We start from the raw sequence: 20,185 nt of genomic DNA, 5'->3' as shown, positions 1-20,185 counted from the left end.
TTACTTTAGGGGTACTCTTCTTGGCACAGTTATTTTGGGGCACTATGGAGGAGCACAGTTACTTTAGGGGCACTCTTCACACAGTTATTTTGGGGCACTATGGAGGAGCACAGTAACTTTAGGGGCACTCTTCTTCTTCACACAGTTATTTTGGGGCACTATGGAGGAGCACAGTTACTTTAGGGGCACTCTTCTTGGCACAGTTATTTTGGGGCACTATGGAGGAGCACAGTTACTTTAGGGGCACAGTTATTTTGGGGCACTATGGAGGAGCACAGTTACAATAGGGGCATCGTTATTTTGGGGCACTATGGAGGAGCACAGTTACTTTAGGGGCACTCTTCTTGGCACAGTTACTTTGGGGCACTATGGAGGAGGACAGTTACTTTAGGGCACTATGGAGGAGCACAGTTACTTTAGGGCACTATGGAGGAGCACAGTTACTTTAGGGCACTATGGAGGAGCACAGTTACTTTAGGGCACTATGGAGGAGCACAGTTACTTTAGGGGCACAGTTATTTTGGGGCACTATGGAGGAGCACAGTTACTTTAGGGCACTATGGAGGAGCACAGTTACTTTAGGGCACTATGGAGGAGCACAGTTACTTTAGGGGCACAGTTATTTTGGGGCACTATGGAGGAGCACAGTTACTTTAGGGGCATTCTTTTTTCACAGTTATTTTAGGGCACTATGGAGGAGCACAGTTACTTTAGGGGCACAGTTATTTTGGGGCACTATGGAGGAGCACAGTTACTTTAGGGGCACAGTTATTTGGGGGCACTATGGAGGAGCACAGTTACTTTAGGGGCCCTCTTCTTGGCACAGTTATTTTAGGGCACTATGGAGGAGCACAGTTACTTTAGGGGCACAGTTATTTTGGGGCACTATGGAGGAGCACAGTTACTTTAGGGGCACTCTTCTTGGCACAGTTATTTTGGGGCACTATGGAGGAGCACAGTTACTTTAGGGGCACAGTTATTTTGGGGCACTATGGAGGAGCACAGTTACAATAGGGGCATCGTTATTTTGGGGCACTATGGAGGAGCACAGTTACTTTAGGGGCACTCTTCTTGGCACAGTTACTTTGGGGCACTATGGAGGAGCACAGTTACTTTAGGGCACTATGGAGGAGCACAGTTACTTTAGGGGCACAGTTATTTTGGGGCACTATGGAGGAGCACAGTTACTTTAGGGGCATTCTTCTTCTTGGCACAGTTATTTTAGGGCACTATGGAGGAGCACAGTTACTTTAGGGGCACAGTTATTTTGGGGCACTATGGAGGAGCACAGTTACTTTAGGGGCACAGTTATTTGTGGGCACTATGGAGGAGCACAGTTACTTTAGGGGCCCTCTTCTTGGCACAGTTATTTTAGGGCACTATGGAGGAGCACAGTTACTTTAGGGGCACAGTTATTTTGGGGCACTATGGAGGAGCACAGTTACTGTAGAGGCACTCTTCTTGGCACAGTTATTTTGGGGCACTATGGAGGAGCACAGTTATTTTGGGGCACTATGGAGGAGCACAGTAACTTTAGGGGCACTCTTCTTGGCACAGTTATTTTGGGGCACTATGGAGGAGCACAGTTACTTTACTTTAGGGGCACAGTTATTTTGGGGCACTATGGAGGAGCACAGTTACATTAGGTGCATCGTTATTTTGGGGCACTATGGAGGAGCACAGTTACTTTAGGGGCACTCTTCTTGGCACAGTTACTTTGGGGCACTATGGAGGAGCACAGTTACTTTAGGGCACTATGGAGGAGCACAGTTACTTTAGGGGCACAGTTATTTTGGGGCACTATGGAGGAGCACAGTTACTTTAGGGGCACAGTAATTTTGGGGCACTATGGAGGAGCACAGTTACTTTAGGGGCACAGTTATTTTGGGGCACTATGGAGGAGCACAGTTACTTTAGGGGCACAGTTATTTAGGGGCACTATGGAGGAGCACAGTTACTTTAGGGGCACAGTTATTTTGGGGCACTATGGAGGAGCACAGTTACTGTAGAGGCACTCTTCTTGGCACAGTTATTTTAGGGCACTATGGAGGAGCACAGTTACTTTAGGGGCCCTCTTCTTGGCACAGTTATTTTAGGGCACTATGGAGGAGCACAGTTACTTTAGGGGCACAGTTATTTTGGGGCACTATGGAGGAGCACAGTTACTTTAGGGGCACAGTAATTTTGGGGCACTATGGAGGAGCACAGTTACTTTAGGGGCACAGTTATTTTGGGGCACTATGGAGGAGCACAGTTACTTTAGGGGCACAGTTATTTAGGGGCACTATGGAGGAGCACAGTTACTTTAGGGGCACAGTTATTTTGGGGCACTATGGAGGAGCACAGTTACTTTAGGGGCCCTCTTGGCACAGTTATTTTAGGGCACTATGGAGGAGCACAGTTACTTTAGGGGCACAGTTATTTTGGGGCACTATGGAGGAGCACAGTTACTGTAGAGGCACTCTTCTTGGCACAGTTATTTTAGGGCACTATGGAGGAGCACAGTTACTTTAGGGGCCCTCTTCTTGGCACAGTTATTTTAGGGCACTATGGAGGAGCACAGTTACTTTAGGGGCACAGTTATTTTGGGGCACTATGGAGGAGCACAGTTACTTTAGGGGCCCTCTTCTTGGCACAGTTATTTTGGGGCACTATGGAGGAGCACAGTTACTTTAGGGGCACTCTTCTTGGCACAGTTATTTTGGGGCACTATGGAGGAGCACAGTTACTTTAGGGGCACTCTTCACAGTTATTTTGGGGCACTATGGAGGAGCACAGTAACTTTAGGGGCACTCTTCTTCTTGGCACAGTTATTTTGGGGCACTATGGAGGAGCACAGTTACTTTAGGGGCACAGTTATTTTGGGGCACTATGGAGGAGCACAGTTACAATAGGGGCATCGTTATTTTGGGGCACTATGGAGGAGCACAGTTACTTTAGGGGCACTCTTCTTGGCACAGTTACTTTGGGGCACTATGGAGGAGCACAGTTACTTTAGGGCACTATGGAGGAGCACAGTTACTTTAGGGCACTATGGAGGAGCACAGTTACTTTAGGGGCACAGTTATTTTGGGGCACTATGGAGGAGCACAGTTACTTTAGGGGCATTCTTTTTTCACAGTTATTTTAGGGCACTATGGAGGAGCACAGTTACTTTAGGGGCACAGTTATTTTGGGGCACTATGGAGGAGCACAGTTACTTTAGGGGCACAGTTATTTGGGGGCACTATGGAGGAGCACAGTTACTTTAGGGGCCCTCTTCTTGGCACAGTTATTTTAGGGCACTATGGAGGAGCACAGTTACTTTAGGGGCACAGTTATTTTGGGGCACTATGGAGGAGCACAGTTACTTTAGGGGCACTCTTCTTGGCACAGTTATTTTGGGGCACTATGGAGGAGCACAGTTACTTTAAGGGCACAGTTATTTTGGGGCACTATGGAGGAGCACAGTTACAATAGGGGCATCGTTATTTTGGGGCACTATGGAGGAGCACAGTTACTTTAGGGGCACTCTTCTTGGCACAGTTACTTTGGGGCACTATGGAGGAGCACAGTTACTTTAGGGCACTATGGAGGAGCACAGTTACTTTAGGGCACTATGGAGGAGCACAGTTACTTTAGGGGCAGTTATTTTGGGGCACTATGGAGGAGCACAGTTACTTTAGGGGCATTCTTCTTCTTGGCACAGTTATTTTAGAGCACTATGGAGGAGCACAGTTACTTTAGGGGCACAGTTATTTTGGGGCACTATGGAGGAGCACAGTTACTTTAGGGGCACAGTTATTTGTGGGCACTATGGAGGAGCACAGTTACTTTAGGGGCACAGTTATTTTGGGGCACTATGGAGGAGCACAGTTACTGTAGAGGCACTCTTCTTGGCACAGTTATTTTGGGGCACTATGGAGGAGCACAGTTATTTTGGGGCACTATGGAGGAGCACAGTAACTTTAGGGGCACTCTTCTTGGCACAGTTATTTTGGGGCACTATGGAGGAGCACAGTTACTTTACTTTAGGGGCACAGTTATTTTGGGGCACTATGGAGAAGCACAGTTACATTAGGTGCATCGTTATTTTGGGGCACTATGGAGGAGCACAGTTACTTTAGGGGCACTCTTCTTGGCACAGTTACTTTGGGGCACTATGGAGGAGCACAGTTACTTTAGGGCACTATGGAGGAGCACAGTTACTTTAGGGGCACAGTTATTTTGGGGCACTATGGAGGAGCACAGTTACTTTAGGGGCACAGTTATTTTGGGGCACTATGGAGGAGCACAGTTATTTTGGGGCACTATGGAGGAGCACAGTTACTTTAGGGGCACAGTTATTTTGGGGCACTATGGAGGAGCACAGTTACTTTAGGGGCACAGTTATTTTGGGGCACTATGGAGGAGCACAGTTACTTTAGGGGCCCTCTTCTTGGCACAGTTATTTTGGGGCACTATGGAGGAGCACAGTTACTTTAGGGGCACTCTTCTTGGCACAGTTATTTTGGGGCACTATGGAGGAGCACAGTTACTTTAGGGGCACTCTTCGCACAGTTATTTTGGGGCACTATGGAGGAGCACAGTTACTTTAGGGGCACAGTTATTTTGGGACACTATGGAGGAGCACAGTTACTTTAGGGGCACTCTTCTTCTTGGCACAGTTATTTTGGGGCACTATGGAGGAGCACAGTTACTTTAGGGGCACTCTTTTTGGCACAGTTATTTTGGGACACTATGGAGGAGCACAGTTACTTTAGGGGCACAGTTATTTTGGGACACTATGGAGGAGCACAGTTACTTTAGGGGCACTCTTCTTCTTGGCACAGTTATTTTGGGGCACTATGGAGGAGCACAGTTACTTTAGGGGCACTCTTCTTCTTGGCACAGTTATTTTGGGGCACTATGGAGGAGCACAGTTACTTTAGGGGCACTCTTCTTCGCACAGTTATTTTGGGGCACTATGCCCCTAAAGTTACTGTGCTCCTCCATAGTGCCCCAAAATAACTGTGCCAAAAAGAAGAGTGCCCCTAAAGTTACTGTGCTCCTCCACTCTTCTTCTTGGCACAGTTATTTTGGGGCACTATGGAGGAGCACAGTTACTTTAGGGGCACTCTTCTTGGCACAGTTATTTTGGGGCACTATGGAGGAGCACAGTTACTTTAGGGGCACTCTTCACACAGTTATTTTGGGGCACTATGGAGGAGCACAGTAACTTTAGGGGCACTCTTCTTGGCACAGTTATTTTGGGGCACTATGGAGGAGCACAGTAACTTTAGGGGCACTTCTTCTTGGCACAGTTATTTTGGGGCACTATGGAGGAGCACAGTAACTTTAGGGGCACTCTTCTTGGCAAAGTTATTTTGGGGCACTATGGAGGAGCACAGTAACTTTAGGGGCACTTCTTCTTGGCACAGTTATTTTGGGGCACTATGGAGGAGCACAGTTACTTTAGGGGCACTCTTCTTGGCACAGTTATTTTGGGACACTATGGAGGAGCACAGTTACTTTAGGGGCACAGTTATTTTGGGACACTATGGAGGAGCACACAGTTACTTTAGGGGCACAGTTATTTTGGGACACTATGGAGGAGCACACAGTTACTTTAGGGGCACTCTTCTTGGCACAGTTATTTTGGGACACTATGGAGGAGCACAGTTGCTTTAGGGGCACAGTTATTTTGGGACACTATGGAGGAGCACAGTTACTTTAGGGGCACTCTTCTTCTTGGCACAGTTATTTTGGGGCACTATGGAGGAGCACAGTTACTTTAGGGGCACTCTTCTTGGCACAGTTATTTTGGGGCACTATGGAGGAGCACAGTTACTTTAGGGGCACTCTTCTTGGCACAGTTATTTTGGGACACTATGGAGGAGCACAGTTACTTTAGGGGCACAGTTATTTTGGGGCACTATGGAGGAGCACAGTTACTTTAGGGGCACTCTTCTTGGCACAGTTATTTTGGGGCACTATGGAGGAGCACAGTTACTTTAGGGGCACAGTTATTTTGGGGCACTATGGAGGAGCACAGTTACTTTAGGGGCACTCTTCTTGGCACAATTATTTTTGGGGCACTATGGAGGAGCAGAGTTACTTTAGGGGCACTTTTCTTGGCACAGTGATTTTGGGGCACTATGGAGGAGCACAGTTATTTTGGGGCACTATGGAGGAGCACAGTTACTTTAGGGGCACAGTTATTTTGGGGCACTATGGAGGAGCACAGTAACTTTAGGGGCACTTCTTCTTGGCACAGTTATTTTGGGACACTATGGAGGAGCACAGTTACTTTAGGGGCACAGTTATTTTGGGGCACTATGGAGGAGCACAGTTACTTTAGGGGCACTCTTCTTGGCACAGTTATTTTGGGGCACTATGGAGGAGCACAGTTACTTTAGGGGCACAGTTATTTTGGGGCACTATGGAGGAGCACAGTTACTTTAGGGGCACTCTTCTTGGCACAATTATTTTTGGGACACTATGGAGGAGCACAGTTACTTTAGGGGCACTTTTCTTGGCACAGTGATTTTGGGGCACTATGGAGGAGCACAGTTATTTTGGGGCACTATGGAGGAGCACAGTTACTTTAGGGGCACAGTTATTTTGGGGCACTATGGAGGAGCACAGTTACTTTAGGGGCACTCTTCTTTTTGACACACTTAATTTCTGTGGCACTGCCTGTGAACTGTTGGTGGCATCATCTATTTGCCAAGTTCAGGGCAGGTAGCGGGCATTATTTGCTGGGGACTGTTCCACTACCTCTTGCAATACACATTTTCAGGGGGACTACTTGTTTGGCTGTAATATTTTTGCATTAGTCAGGAGCAACAGCACTGAAGGTAGCAACAAGATGAGGAGGATGATGAAAATGTTGTCATCCTTGTTGTCCGTCCACAAATGAAGAAAGTGAGAAAAAGCAACAACTCTGGCCAGAAGAGCGTCCTCCTGTCATCACTGGGTGTAATCGAGGAATTCACCATCTAATCAGGGCAGGATATTATGTGACAATCCTCTACAAGCCGGACAGCGGCTGCAAGACCCCAGGAAATCTGATCCCCACATTCCTGACAACTGGGGCCAAAGCAAATATCGAGACCCTCACAAATTACGTCATCACTGGGGGGCAGGAAAAATCCTCGCTATCAGGGGCTGCGGCACACATCCTGATTATTGGGGGCAGCAGTTTGTTCTCACCTCTTCTACCGGCAGCTCCTTCAGTTTCGGCAGAGAGTTGGAGAGTAATCCCACCAGGAAGGGCGTGGGGCAACAGACGATGTCAATCATGGAGGACGGCAGCACAGGGATGAAGGTGTGTTGCCAGGAAAATGGATAAAGAAGAGCGACGACAGCATGAGAGCAGCTGGACAGAGTGCTGGGGAGACAGAAGAGGACATGTGGGTCTGTACTCAGCACTGAGGCGCCCCCTTTTATATGCCAGGTGCCCTCCTATTGTGTGTGAGACATTACATCATATGTGACTGATATCAGCCCCTCTTATAACGCTCCAGTATTGATATAAGAGAGGCTGATATCAGTCACATATGGTGTAATGTCTGGAGGTTATATCAGTACTGGAGCGTTATAAGAGGGGCTGATATCAGTCACATATGGTGTAATGTCTGGGGGTTATATCAGTACTGGAGCGTTATAAGAGGGGCTGATATCAGTCACATATGGTACTGATATAACCCCCAGACATTACACCATATGTGACTGATATCAGCCCCTCTTATAACGCTCCAGTACTGATATAACCTCCAGACATTACACCATATGTGACTGATATCAGCCCCTCTTATAACGCTCCAGTACTGATATAACCTCCAGACATTACACCATATGTGACTGATGTCAGCCCCGCTTATAACGCTCCAGTACTGATATAACCTCCAGACATTACACCATATGTGACTGATGTCAGCCCCTCTTATAACGCTCCAGTACTGATATAACCTCCAGACTTTACACCATACAGTTGTGGCCAAAAGTATTGACACCCCTGCAATTCTGTCAGATAATACTCAGTTTCTTCCTGAAAATTATTGCAAACACAAATTCTTTGGTATTATCTTCATTTAATTTGTCTTAAATGAAAAAACACAAAAAGAATTGTCCTAAAGCCAAATTGGATATTATTCCACACCAAACATAAAAAAAGAGGATGGACAAAAGTATTGGCACTGTTCGAAAAATCATGTGATGCTTCTCTAATTTGTGTAATTAACAGCACCTGTAACTTACCTGTGGCACCTAACAGGTGTTGGCAATAACTAAATCACACTTGCAGCCAGTTGACATGGATTAAAGTTGACTCAACCTCTGTCCTGTGTCCTTGTGTGTACCACATTGAGCATGGAGAAAAGAAAGAAGACCAAAGAACTGTCTGAGGACTTGAGAAACCAAATTGTGAGGAAGCATGAGCAATCTCAAGGCTACAAGTCCATCTCCAAAGACCTGAATGTTCCTGTGTCTACCGTGAGCAGTGTCATCAAGAGGTTTAAAGCCCATGGCACTGTGGCTAACCTCCCTAGATGTGGACGGAAAAGAAAAATTGACAAGAGATTTCAACGCAAGATTGTGCGGATGTTGGATAAAGAACCTCGACTAACATCCAAACAAGTTCAAGCTGCCCTGCAGTCCGAGGGTACAACGGTGTCAACCCGTACTATCCGTCGGCATCTGAATGAAAAGGGACTGTATGGTAGGAGACCCAGGAAGACCCCACTTCTTACCCCCAGACATAAAAAAGCCAGGCTGGAGTTTGCCAAAACTTACCTGAAAAAGCCTAAAACGTTTTGGAAGAATGTTCTGTGGTCAGATGAGACAAAAGTAGAGCTTTTTGGGCAAAGGCATCAACATAGAGTTTACAGGAGAAAAAAAGAGGCATTCAAAGAAAAAAAACACGGTCCCTACAGTCAAACATGGCGGAGGTTCCCTGATGTTTTGGGGTTGCTTTGCTGCCTCTGGCACTGGACTGCTTGACCGTGTGCATGGCATTATGAAGTCTGAAGACTACCAACAAATTTTGCAGCATAATGTAGGGCCCAGTGTGAGAAAGCTGGGTCTCCCTCAGAGGTCATGGGTCTTCCAGCAGGACAATGACCCAAAACACACTTCAAAAAGCACTAGAAAATGGTTTGAGAGAAAGCACTGGAGACTTCTAAGGTGGCCAGCAATGATTCCAGACCTGAATCCCATAGAACACCTGTGGAGAGATCTAAAAATGGCAGTTTGGAGAAGGCACCCTTCTAATATCAGGGACCTGGAGCAGTTTGCCAAAGAAGAATGGTCTAAAATTCCAGCAGAGCATTGTAAGAAACTCATTGATGGTTACCGGAAGCGGTTGGTCGCAGTTATTTTGGCTAAAGGTTGTGCAACCAAGTATTAGGCTGAGGGTGCCAATACTTTTGTCTGGCCCATTTTTGGAGTTTTGTGTGAAATGATCAATGTTTTGCTTTTTGCTTCATTCTCTTTTGTGTTTTTTCATTTAAGACAAATTAAATGAAGATAATACCAAAGAATTTGTGTTTGCAATCATTTTCAGGAAGAAACTGAATATTATCTGACAGAATAGTAGGGGTGTCAATACTTTTGGCCACAACTGTATGTGACTGATATCAGCCCCTCTTATAACGCTCCAGTACTGATATAACCTCTAGACATTACACCATATGTGACTGATATCAGCCCCTCTTATAACGCTCCAGTACTGATATGGTGTAATGTCTGGGGGTTATATCAGTACTGGAGCGTTGTAAGAGGGGCTGATATCAGTCACATATGGTGTAATGTCTGGGGGTTATATCAGTACTGGAGCGTTATAAGAGGGGCTGATATCAGTCACATATGGTGTAATGTCTGGGGGTTATATGTGACTGATATCAGCCCCTCTTATAATGCTCCAGTACGGATATAACCCCCAGACATTACACCATATGTGACTGATATCAGCCCCTCTTGTAACGCTCCAGTACTATTATTTGTAGAGGTTAGAGGATTATATAATGTAGAGATTCCCATTATGGTGTATAGTCGCTGTCCTTTGAAGTGTATGTGCTATTCCTAATTGCACCTCTAGGTGGCAGTAAAGTTCTGGGTCAACATTAGTAGTGGTTGTATCAGTGCCTTATCCCTAGATCCAGTGTGGTGTCTGTATGAGACGTCATGATTGATATGGGAACCCGACTGGCTTTGGAATTAATATGGATTTTGGAAAAAATCCGTCCTGTCCCCTAGTGGTCAGTGAATGGTACAGATTGACAGATGTCCAGTTCTGCCATGTGATGCCAAGATGCCACTATCAGCCGCTTAGTTGTAATAAATCCAACGCAACGTCAGCACCCTTCTCCTCCATCCCCGCGACGTCAGCACCCTTCTCCGCCCTTCCTGAGACGTCAGCACCCTTCTCCGCCCTCCCCGTGACGTCAGCACCCTCCTCCTACATCCCCGCGACGTCAGCAACCCTCTCCGCCCTTCCCGAGACGTCAGCACCCTTCTCCGCCCTCCCCGTGATGTCAGCACCCTTCTCCTACTTCCCAGTGACGTCAGCACCCTTCTCCGTCCTCCCTGTGACGTCAGCACCCTTCTCCGCCCTCCCCGTGATGTCAGCACCCTTCTCCGTCCTCCCCGTGACGTCAGCATCCTTCTCCGCCCTCCCCGTGATGTCAGCACCCTTCTCCGCCCTCCCCGTGAGGTCAGCACCCTTCTCCGCCCACCCCGTGACGTAAGCACCCTTTCTCTGCCCTCCCCGTGACGTCAGCACCCTTCTCCTACATGACAGTGATGTCGGCACTCTTCTCCTACATCCCCGCGACATCAGCACCCTCCTCCTACATCCCCGCGACATCAGCACCCTCCTCCTACATCCCTGCGACGTCAGCACCCCTCTCCTACATCCCAGTGACGTCAGCACCCTCCTCCTACATCCCTGCGACGTCAGCACCCCTCTCCGCCCTCCGAGACGTCAGCACCCTTCTACATCCCAGTGACGTCAGCACCCTTCTCCTACTTCCCAGTGACATCAGCATCCTTCTCCGCCCTCCCCGTGATGTCAGCACCCTTCTCCGCCCTCCCCGTAATGTCAGCACCCTTCTCCGCCCTCAGAGACGTCAGCACCCTTCTCCTACATCCCAGTGACGTCAGCACCCTTCTCCGCCCTTCCTGAGACGTCAGCACCCTCTTCCTTCATCCCCGCGACGTCAGTACCCTTCTCCGCCCTTCCCGCGACGTCAGCACCCTTCTCCTACATCCCCGCGACATCAGCACCCTTCTCCTACATCCCCGCGACGTCAGCACCTTTCTCTGCCCTCCCTGTAACGTCAGCAACCTCCTCCGCCCTTCCCGCGACGTCAGCACCCTTCTCCTACATCCCCGCGACGTCAGCACCCTTCTCCGCCCTCCCCGTGACGTCAGCACCCTTCTCCGCCCTCCCCGTGACGTCAGCACCCTTCTCCGCCCTCCCCGTGACGTCAGCACCCTTCTCCTACATCCCCGCGACGTCAGCACCCTTCTCCGCCCTCCCCGTGACGTCAGCACCCTTCTCCTACATCCCCGCGACGTCAGCACCCTTCTCCTACATCCCAGTGACGTCGGCACCCTTCTCCGCCCTCCCCGTGACGTCAGCACCCTTCTCCTACATCCCCGCAACGTCAGCACCTTTCTCTGCCCTCCCTGTGACGTCAGCAACCTCCTCCGCCCTTCCCGCGACGTCAGCACCCTTCTCCTACATCCCCGCGACGTCAGCACCCTTCTCTGCCCTCCCTGTGACATCAGCACCCTTCTCCTACATCCCAGTGACGTCGGCACCCTTCTCCGCCCTCCCCGTGACGTCAGCACCCTTCTCCGCCCTCCCCGTGACGTCAGCACCCTTCTCCGCCCTCCCCGTGACGTCAGCACCCTTCTCCTACATCCCCGCGACGTCAGCACCCTTCTCCGCCCTCCCCGTGACATCAGCACCCTTCTCCTACATCCCCGCGACGTCAGCACCCTTCTCCTACATACCCGCGACGTCAGCACCCTTCTCTGCCCTCCCTGTGACATCAGCACCCTTCTCCTACATCCCAGTGACGTCGGCACCCTTCTCCGCCCTCCCCGTGACGTCAGCACCCTTCTCCTACATCCCCGCAACGTCAGCACCTTTCTCTGCCCTCCCTGTGACGTCAGCAACCTCCTCCGCCCTTCCCGCGACGTCAGCACCCTTCTCCTACATCCCCGCGACGTCAGCACCCTTCTCTGCCCTCCCTGTGACATCAGCACCCTTCTCCTACATCCCAGTGACGTCGGCACCCTTCTCCGCCCTCCCCGTGACGTCGGCACCCTTCTCCGCCCTCCCCGTGACGTCAGCACCCTTCTCCGCCCTCCCCGTGACGTCAGCACCCTTCTCCGCCCTCCCCGTGACGTCAGCACCCTTCTCCGCCCTCCCCGTGACGTCAGCACCCTTCTCCGCCCTCCCCGTGACGTCAGCACCCTTCTCCTACATCCCCGCGACGTCAGCACCCTTCTCCGCCCTCCCCGTGACGTCAGCACCCTTCTCCTACATCCCCGCGACGTCAGCACCCTTCTCCGCCCTCCCCGTGACGTCAGCACCCTTCTCCTACATCCCCGCGACGTCAGCACCCTTCTCCTACATCCCCGCGACGTCAGCACCCTTCTCCTACATCCCCGCGACGTCAGCACCCTTCTCCTACATCCCAGTGACGTCGGCACCCTTCTCCGCCCTCCCCGTGACGTCAGCACCCTTCTCCTCCCTCTCTGTGATGTCACCACACTGCAGTCTGGCCATACTGGAGGTTACAGGTTCTCCACAGCTGGAGAGCCGCAGATTGCAGACTCCGAGCACTAAATACAGCAGAACCTCAATCTCTTGCACCCACAGAGTGACTGTCTTCAGCTCCAGGCCTTACCTCAGCTTCTCTGCCACAAATATGACTCTTCTCTCCAGCAGCAGCGAGGCAAATATCCGGATGATCTGTCGGACGCTGAGGCACCGGAAGAGACATTCGAAGTCCACATGTTCCAGCCGTGAATCCATCGGTCTTCGCAGCTCGATGACCTATAGTGACAATGAAGGGCAATGAAATGTGCAGGTGACCACATGGGGGCGCTGCAGATATTACTCCTCCCCAGTACCTCATTCCCTGCACCCGGGAGGAACGTCTTCACTCGGATTGTCTTCCCGGGAGCCGGGAAGGGAGACTCCATCAGACTTCTCATAAATGGGTAGACGAGTGCAGCAGAAATCCCTCTCCTCCGCTCCACCTCATCCAAGATCTGCGGATAAAAGAAGTCGTCACTATTTACAGTAAAAGCGAAATCCCCGCTAATGAAGGGACGGCAAGGGAAGCATCAGGACAGGCCCTCCAACAAGACGTCACGCTACTGAAATCCCAGGCATGGAGACAAGCCGAGCTCTGCTACATCTGTATCAGGTCCTACAACAACATCTGTAGTGTAGTCTGTATGAGTCGGCACTCGGCGAGTATCCGCTGTAATACCTGGCGCCAAGACAAACCCCAGCGAGCTCTGCGCTCCCAGCAGCACGGGGGATGTAATGAAGAGAGTGCCAGTATTACACCACTTAGTGGTTTGACCTGGAACACAGCAGGATGTCTCTCCGTCCTCATACTGGGCACATAGTGAAGGCACTGGCACCAGGCGTAGCTGCAAGACCACCAAAACACTGCAAGAGGGCGCTACATGCCCCTCAAGGCACAAGGATGGCGGAGGCGACTGCTCATCAATCACGTGAGCCCTGTGGTCCCACACATGCTGCGATCGACAGACGGTCAGAGGAGTACGGCGATGTTCACATGTCCAGTGATCATCCGTTACAATGGATCCAGTAGCAATATATTGGCAAAAAAGTTCTGCTCACACAAATTTTCTGTCCGTTTTTAATAAATTGATTTCAGCTGAATCTTTTTTTTTTTATTGAACTCTATGGAAAACGGATTTGTTAATTAGCAGTGCGTTTCCTTCCTTTTAGGCTAGGTTCACATAGGGTTATGGCAGTCCATTCAATGCATGTGTTAAACGGACTGCGCTAACGCTACTCTTTTTTTCTGATCCCGTTATGTGATCGCGTTAGCGCACCTGCTCCATCTGCGCTAGCCGTGACAGACCCTCGAAAGCTGCAGACCGCGTCCAAGGGTCCGTCACAGCATGACTGCACATCGTATGCCGATTATGACAGGCGTTAGCGATGCGCTACGTTATGGCAGTCTATGGGTGCGTTAATGGATGCGTTACATAGCGTTAATGCCGCTTTGTAACGCAATCCGTTAAACGGACTGCCATAACGCAATGTGAACCTAGCCTTAAGAAAAATCAGTCTTTTTTGCTTACTGGATCTATTTTAAATAGAAGATCAAGGATGGCTGATAACAGATCCATTTTCCATGGACTTTAATGTGAAACGGATTTCAACTGAATCCTTTTTTTTTTTTAATTAAAAAACGGACAATAAAGTTGTGTCAGTAGAACTTTTTTGCCAACAAATTGTGGCTGGATCAGTTCTAACAGATCATCACTGCACGGGAACACCGCCTAAGTGTAGAGGGGTATTCCCACTGTACAACCTCCTGTCAATCAGAAAGTCGGGGGCTGCAATAATGAATGAACCGCACCGGGCAGAGGTGGCGACTGTAACCCTTTATCTACTGCCCAACTAGATCAGCGAGATCCTCAGACTCTTCAAGAGAAGACGGTAGAAATAGCGTCACCTGTGCGGTTGCAACTGTTAAAAATATTGGTTGTATACAAAATGCGTATGTTTGTTTGTTACTGTTCAATAAACGAATTTAAAAAAAATTGTCAAAATAATGCTCGATGAACAGTTTCATCACTGGTCGCTGTGTGCTGTATGGTACGGACCCCACATCATAGCGCAAAGATGGCGGCTGAGTTACGTAGCCAGACACCCCGCGGATAGCTCTGCTCATAAAGGCCACATTTAAATAGCCTATCCCGGATATAGTACAAGCAATTCTAGAAGAATAAAATATATAAGTGTAACCCCCTCCTCCGCCCCTTGCAAAAATAAAGACACGAAAATAGATTAATCCTTATAGAAAAACGAATACACGTCTGGTATCGTCGTACTCACTCTGACACTACGTCATTTTTACAGCACAATGAACCTGGTTAAAGTAAAACCCAAATAACTATGCCGGACTTGTGTTTTGTTTTTTCATCATTTCACTTGGATTTTTTCTTTTCTTGATGCGCAGAGAACAAGCCGTCATATGGCGAAGTTGACGAAAGTAAAAAAGTTATGTCTCTTGGAAGAGGAGAAAACGCAGAAGCAAAAAATACACGAGCCTGTGACTGCTCCCCTACATCAGGGAGACCCTTGGACCCATCAACAGGCGCCATTGTCGGAATACCCCAATAAGCCAATAGTGGGATCTGCAGGTACAATAGTCAAAATTTAACCCCTGTAATGCCATGGCAAATCAACGATGGCATATAACACAACTGATCATACGACTCTACAAAATGAGGCACATGGACAAGAAGAACCGGCAAAGAGGGTCCGAAATTACCCAGTGCGAAATGTCGTAGGAGAATTTGCTGTAGTTTGACATTTTGGAGCAGAGAAATCAAAGCCAAACATGATGGCGTCTGGACGCTTGATAAATATAAGGTTTGTGCTTGCACCATTTTCATCTCCATGTTTTTTTTTCCCTGTACCCAGATCTCGCTGCTCCTCTTACCTTGGAGAATAGGTCGAAGCATCCCAGCCGGCTGATGACACAGTAAACCTCAGGGAGTCGAGGACCCTTCCCGCTGGGCTGTGGGAGAGATGATACAAGTCAGATCCCGGCGGTTCGCCGAGCAGCCACTCTACAACCAGCGCAAAAACACTAGGAAATGATACAGCAGTGAATAATCAATTGGTTGCAAAAGTTTACATTCCCCTTAATACAGACACAGGCCTCATGGCTCTCACAAGGGAACATCCCACTGATATTATGAGGTTTGCTCAATATGACAGTGGTCGTCCTCCCCTCTCATTATCACATTGTGGTGGCTCCACAGGCTGTAATTTGGGGTCTCCAGGCTGTAATTTGGAGCGGTCACTGATATTAATACTAATCCTGAAACAGTCACTGCTATTCTGAGATTGATTTCAGGGCCAAGAAAAGCTCAGCGGGCGGTGAGGAACGCTCTGCTGCACCACTGCACTGCTCCGGCACTACCGCCACTCCGGCACTACCGCCACCACCGCTCCGGCACTACCTCCACCACCGCTCCGGCACGACTACCAGCACTGCTCAGGCACTACCGCCACCACTGCTCTGGCACAACTACCAGCACCACTCCGGCACTACCGCCACCACCGCTCAGGCACTACTGCCACCACTGCTCAGGCACTACTGCCACCACTGCTCCGGCACAACTACCAGCACTGCTCCGGCACTACCACCACCACTGCTCCAGGTTGTAGATGAAATTCATATTATACTGTATAGTTACAGCACATCTCATGCTCTAGTTACATGCAGAGCTGCAATCACAGATATATGAGGGAAATAAATTATATAGCAGAGATGTATGGAGAGGACAGGTTGTATATACACATGTGGTCAAAATTGTTTGTACCCCTCGTTTAATGACAGAAAAACCCACAATGGTGACAGAAATAACTTAAATCTGGCAAAAGTAATAATAAATCAAAAATCTATGAAAATGAACAAATGAAAGTCAGACATTGCTTCTCAGCCATGCTTCCACACAATTTTTCAAAACATAAAACTCATGAAATAGGCCTGGACAGAAATGGTGGGACCCCAGAAAATAATGTGACAAAAGGGACATGTTACATTGCGGTGTGTCCACTAATTAGCATCTCAAGTGTATTTACAATCCTGGAGTCAGTGAGTGGCCTGTATAGAGGGGGCTACAGATCCTCACTGTGCTGTGTGGTGACATGGTATCACACTCCACATGGACCAGAGGAAGCCAAGGAAAGAGTTGTCTCAGGAGATTAAAAGAAAATTATAGACAAACATGTCACAGGTAAAAGTTATAAGACCATGTCCAAGCAACTCGATGTTCCTGTGACTACAGCTGCACATATTATTCAGAAGTGTAAGCTCCATGGGACTGTAGCCGACCTCCCTGGACGAGACCACAGGAGGAAAATTGATGACAAATCAAAGAGACGGGTAATACAAATGGTAACAAAAGAGTCCAGAAAAAGTTCTAAACAGATTAAAGGTGAACTTCAAGCTCAAGGAACATCAGTGTCAGATCCCACCATCCGTCGTCGTATGAGCCAAAGTGGACTTCATGGGATACGACCAAGGAGGACACCATTGTTGGAAAAAAAAAAAAAAAGTCATAAAAAAGCCAGACTGGAATTTGCCAAACTACATGTTGACAAGCCACAAAGCTTCTGGGAGAATGTCCTATGGACAGATGAGACAAGAATGGAACTTTTTGGCATGGCACATCAGCTCTATGTTCACAGATGGAAAAATGAAGCATATCAAGAAAAGAACACTGTCCCTACTGTGAAACATGGAGGAGGCTCTGTTACATTCTGGGGCTGCTTTGCTGCATCTGGCAAAGGGTGTCTAGAATCTGTGCAGGGTACAATGAAATCTCAAGACTATCAAGGGATTCTAGACAGAAATGTGCTGCCCAGTGTCAGAAAGCTTGGTCTCAGTCACAGGTCATGGGTCTTGCATCAGGATAATGATCCAAAACACACAGCTAAAAACACCCAAGAATGGCTAAGAGGAAAACACGACTATTCTGAAGTGGCCTTCTATGAGCCCTGACCTAAATCCTATTGAGCATCTTTGGAAAGAGCTGAAACATGCTGTCTGGGAAAGGCAACCTTCACACACGAGACAACTGGAGCAGCTTGCTCTTGAGGAGTGGCCAAAATACCTGTCGAGAGGCGCAGAAGTCCCATTGACAGATACAGGAATCGTTTGATTGCAGTGATTGCCTCAAAAGGTTGTGCAAATTATTAAGTTACGGGGACCATCATTTCACATGGTTGTAAAGTAGTCTCTGACTTTCATTTGTTCATTTTCACAGATTTTTTATTTATTATTACTTTTGTCAGATTCAAGTTATTTCTGTGACCATCGTGGGTTTTTCTGTCATTAAATGAGGGGTACCAACAATTGTGACCACGTGTGTATGTTTGGTGTCGGTCGCTGAATATAAAATTTGCCATATTGCTACTCTTTTTGTGCTGAATTTGTGTGTGTGATTTTCGGTTCCGAACATACTCGGTACCAGGGCTGTGGAGTCGGTAAGCCACAGTTGCGACTCCGACTCCTGGATTTTATCAGGCTCCGACTCCGGCTCCGACTCCTTCATAAATGGCCAATTCATAACAACAAATTTACTGTTGTAAAATATTAAACATCGTGCTTATTCAGTTTCTCACCATCATATAAGTAATCAGACCACTTAGAGCAAAAACTACATTTATTAGAATACAATTAGAATATAGCAAATAACTTTTATAAACTTTTCTAAACTGTAAGTAAATATGCAATAAACACTTTTATGCAGTTAATAAGAAGAAATCTATAAATTTGTCCTCAGAAAAAGTATTGCCTCTGTCAGATCCTCCTTCATGGATGCCCTCAAATCTGATCTAATTATTTTGAGAGCAGAGAACAACCTCTCTACACTAACTTGTGTTGGTGGCAAAGCAGTAACCACTCGGGCAACATCTCTGACAATGTCAGGATACAGAGGAATCGCTTGTTGCACTGTTATTTTTGATGAACGGTCAAATTTCTCAATTTCTTTTAGTGCACATGAAAAATTCTGCTGAAATGTACTGGCTGTGTTCCTTGATGGGGATGACTCTTCTTCTATGCGGGAACGCTTTGCACGGTCCTTGTGATCCAAATATTTTTCGAAATTAAATTCTTCATCAGTTGATGAGGGTGAAGATGTGGCAGGACGACCAAATTCTTCTTGTTCCTCCTGACTGTTCTGCAACCCTTTCATCCTTACTGCTATTTCAAACAGAGCTTCTTTTCCTTTACTTAGCTGTTGATCATCTAGAAGAATCCGATGCATTGGGTCTACATAAACAGCTGCCAAAAGAATGTTATTTTGTAATAGTAGCTCCTCTCTCCGTTTCATTGATGTAGCAATGCCACTTGCAATTAACCCTCCTCTTTGGGACAGGCGAAACATCAGGTTCTTCCACTCCTTTAAGAAAATACCTGGAGTTAAGTCCTCTGCTTGTTATTTTTTAGTCACTGTAAATGGGTGCTCTAGCAATTTTTCCAGCTCAGTCACCTGATTCCACTGACTTTCATTTAGCGTCAGTTGAGGGTTAGCCATGTCTACAAGAAAGGTTTTCAGTTCAACCAAGCGCTGAGTCATTAAGTAAGTACTGCCCCATCGTGTGGCTTGATCAATAATTGCCCCTTTTCCAGCACGTCTCTTCAAAACTGAGTCAACTTTAGGGGTTCTGGCAACAGTAGCCAATTTTCTCACCTTGCCAATCAGTGCAGCAGCATGTCCTTCTTGCAGACTGTCTCTTATAGCCAGTTGTAGCGTATGCACAACACAGCGCATGTGATGAATGAAAGAACATATTGACACAGTTTCAACAAGATCATCTAAACTATCATGTTGCTGTTCATCTGAAGCAACTTCAGTTTGCTCCTCCGTTACAATACTGTGTTCCTCTATTTCAAACATTTCTGTGTCTGTGGACCCAGAATGTTCTTCTAGCTGCTGGTCACCATCATTACTCTCATTCATTAGCTTAATAGTACTTATCATATTTGAAGCATTGTCAGTTACGACAGAAAGAACTTGCTCTTAAGTTCATAGTCTTGCAGAACCTTTTCCACCAAGACCTGGAGAAACTCACTGGTGTGATGAGCTTTGGTGTCTTTTACTGCCAATGTCTTGGTAACTATTTCATTTTTGTCACAAACAAATCGGACATTGATGGCAAAATAGTTCACTCTGTGATGTGTGCAGGCATCCATTTTAAGAAACAGAAAGCGTCCCTTGAGAGTTTTTTTAAGTTCTTCCTTTTGTTTAAAAGCTTCTTCGATTACTAATTTTCTAATACTCTCTCTCTCCAGAGAAACACCAAGCTTGCGGGCCATTTCCCCATTCAGACACATAAAAGCTGGTCGTGAAAATAATGAAATAGGCACACTATCCTTTACAACAAGCTCTATGATCTGTTTTTTAAATGTATCTA

The 20,185-nt window shown here is 47.7% G+C and overlaps 1 protein-coding gene across 7 annotated transcripts in view; it reads right to left on the bottom strand.

Annotated features, from left to right (window-relative positions):
- The window catches only part of DENND2B (DENN domain containing 2B), a 272,711-nt gene that overhangs the window by 46,991 nt on the left and 205,535 nt on the right, over positions 1–20,185 (bottom strand). For all 7 annotated transcript variants that reach the window (XM_073545194.1, XM_073545193.1, XM_073545195.1 and 4 more), the window contains 4 exons: positions 15,693–15,770; positions 13,108–13,248; positions 12,882–13,030; positions 7,174–7,351 (listed from right to left, as the gene is read on the bottom strand). In XM_073545194.1, coding sequence (XP_073401295.1) covers positions 7,174–7,351; positions 12,882–13,030; positions 13,108–13,248; positions 15,693–15,770 — 546 coding nt within the window. The remainder of the gene's footprint in view (positions 1–7,173; positions 7,352–12,881; positions 13,031–13,107; positions 13,249–15,692; positions 15,771–20,185) is intronic.

The sequence above is a fragment of the Dendrobates tinctorius genome, unplaced genomic scaffold (assembly GCF_039654945.1).
Source record: "Dendrobates tinctorius isolate UK_male_01 unplaced genomic scaffold, ASM3965494v1 ptg000142l, whole genome shotgun sequence".
NCBI lineage: Eukaryota > Metazoa > Chordata > Amphibia > Anura > Dendrobatidae > Dendrobates > Dendrobates tinctorius.
This window is presented reverse-complemented; position numbering and strand designations above follow the sequence as displayed.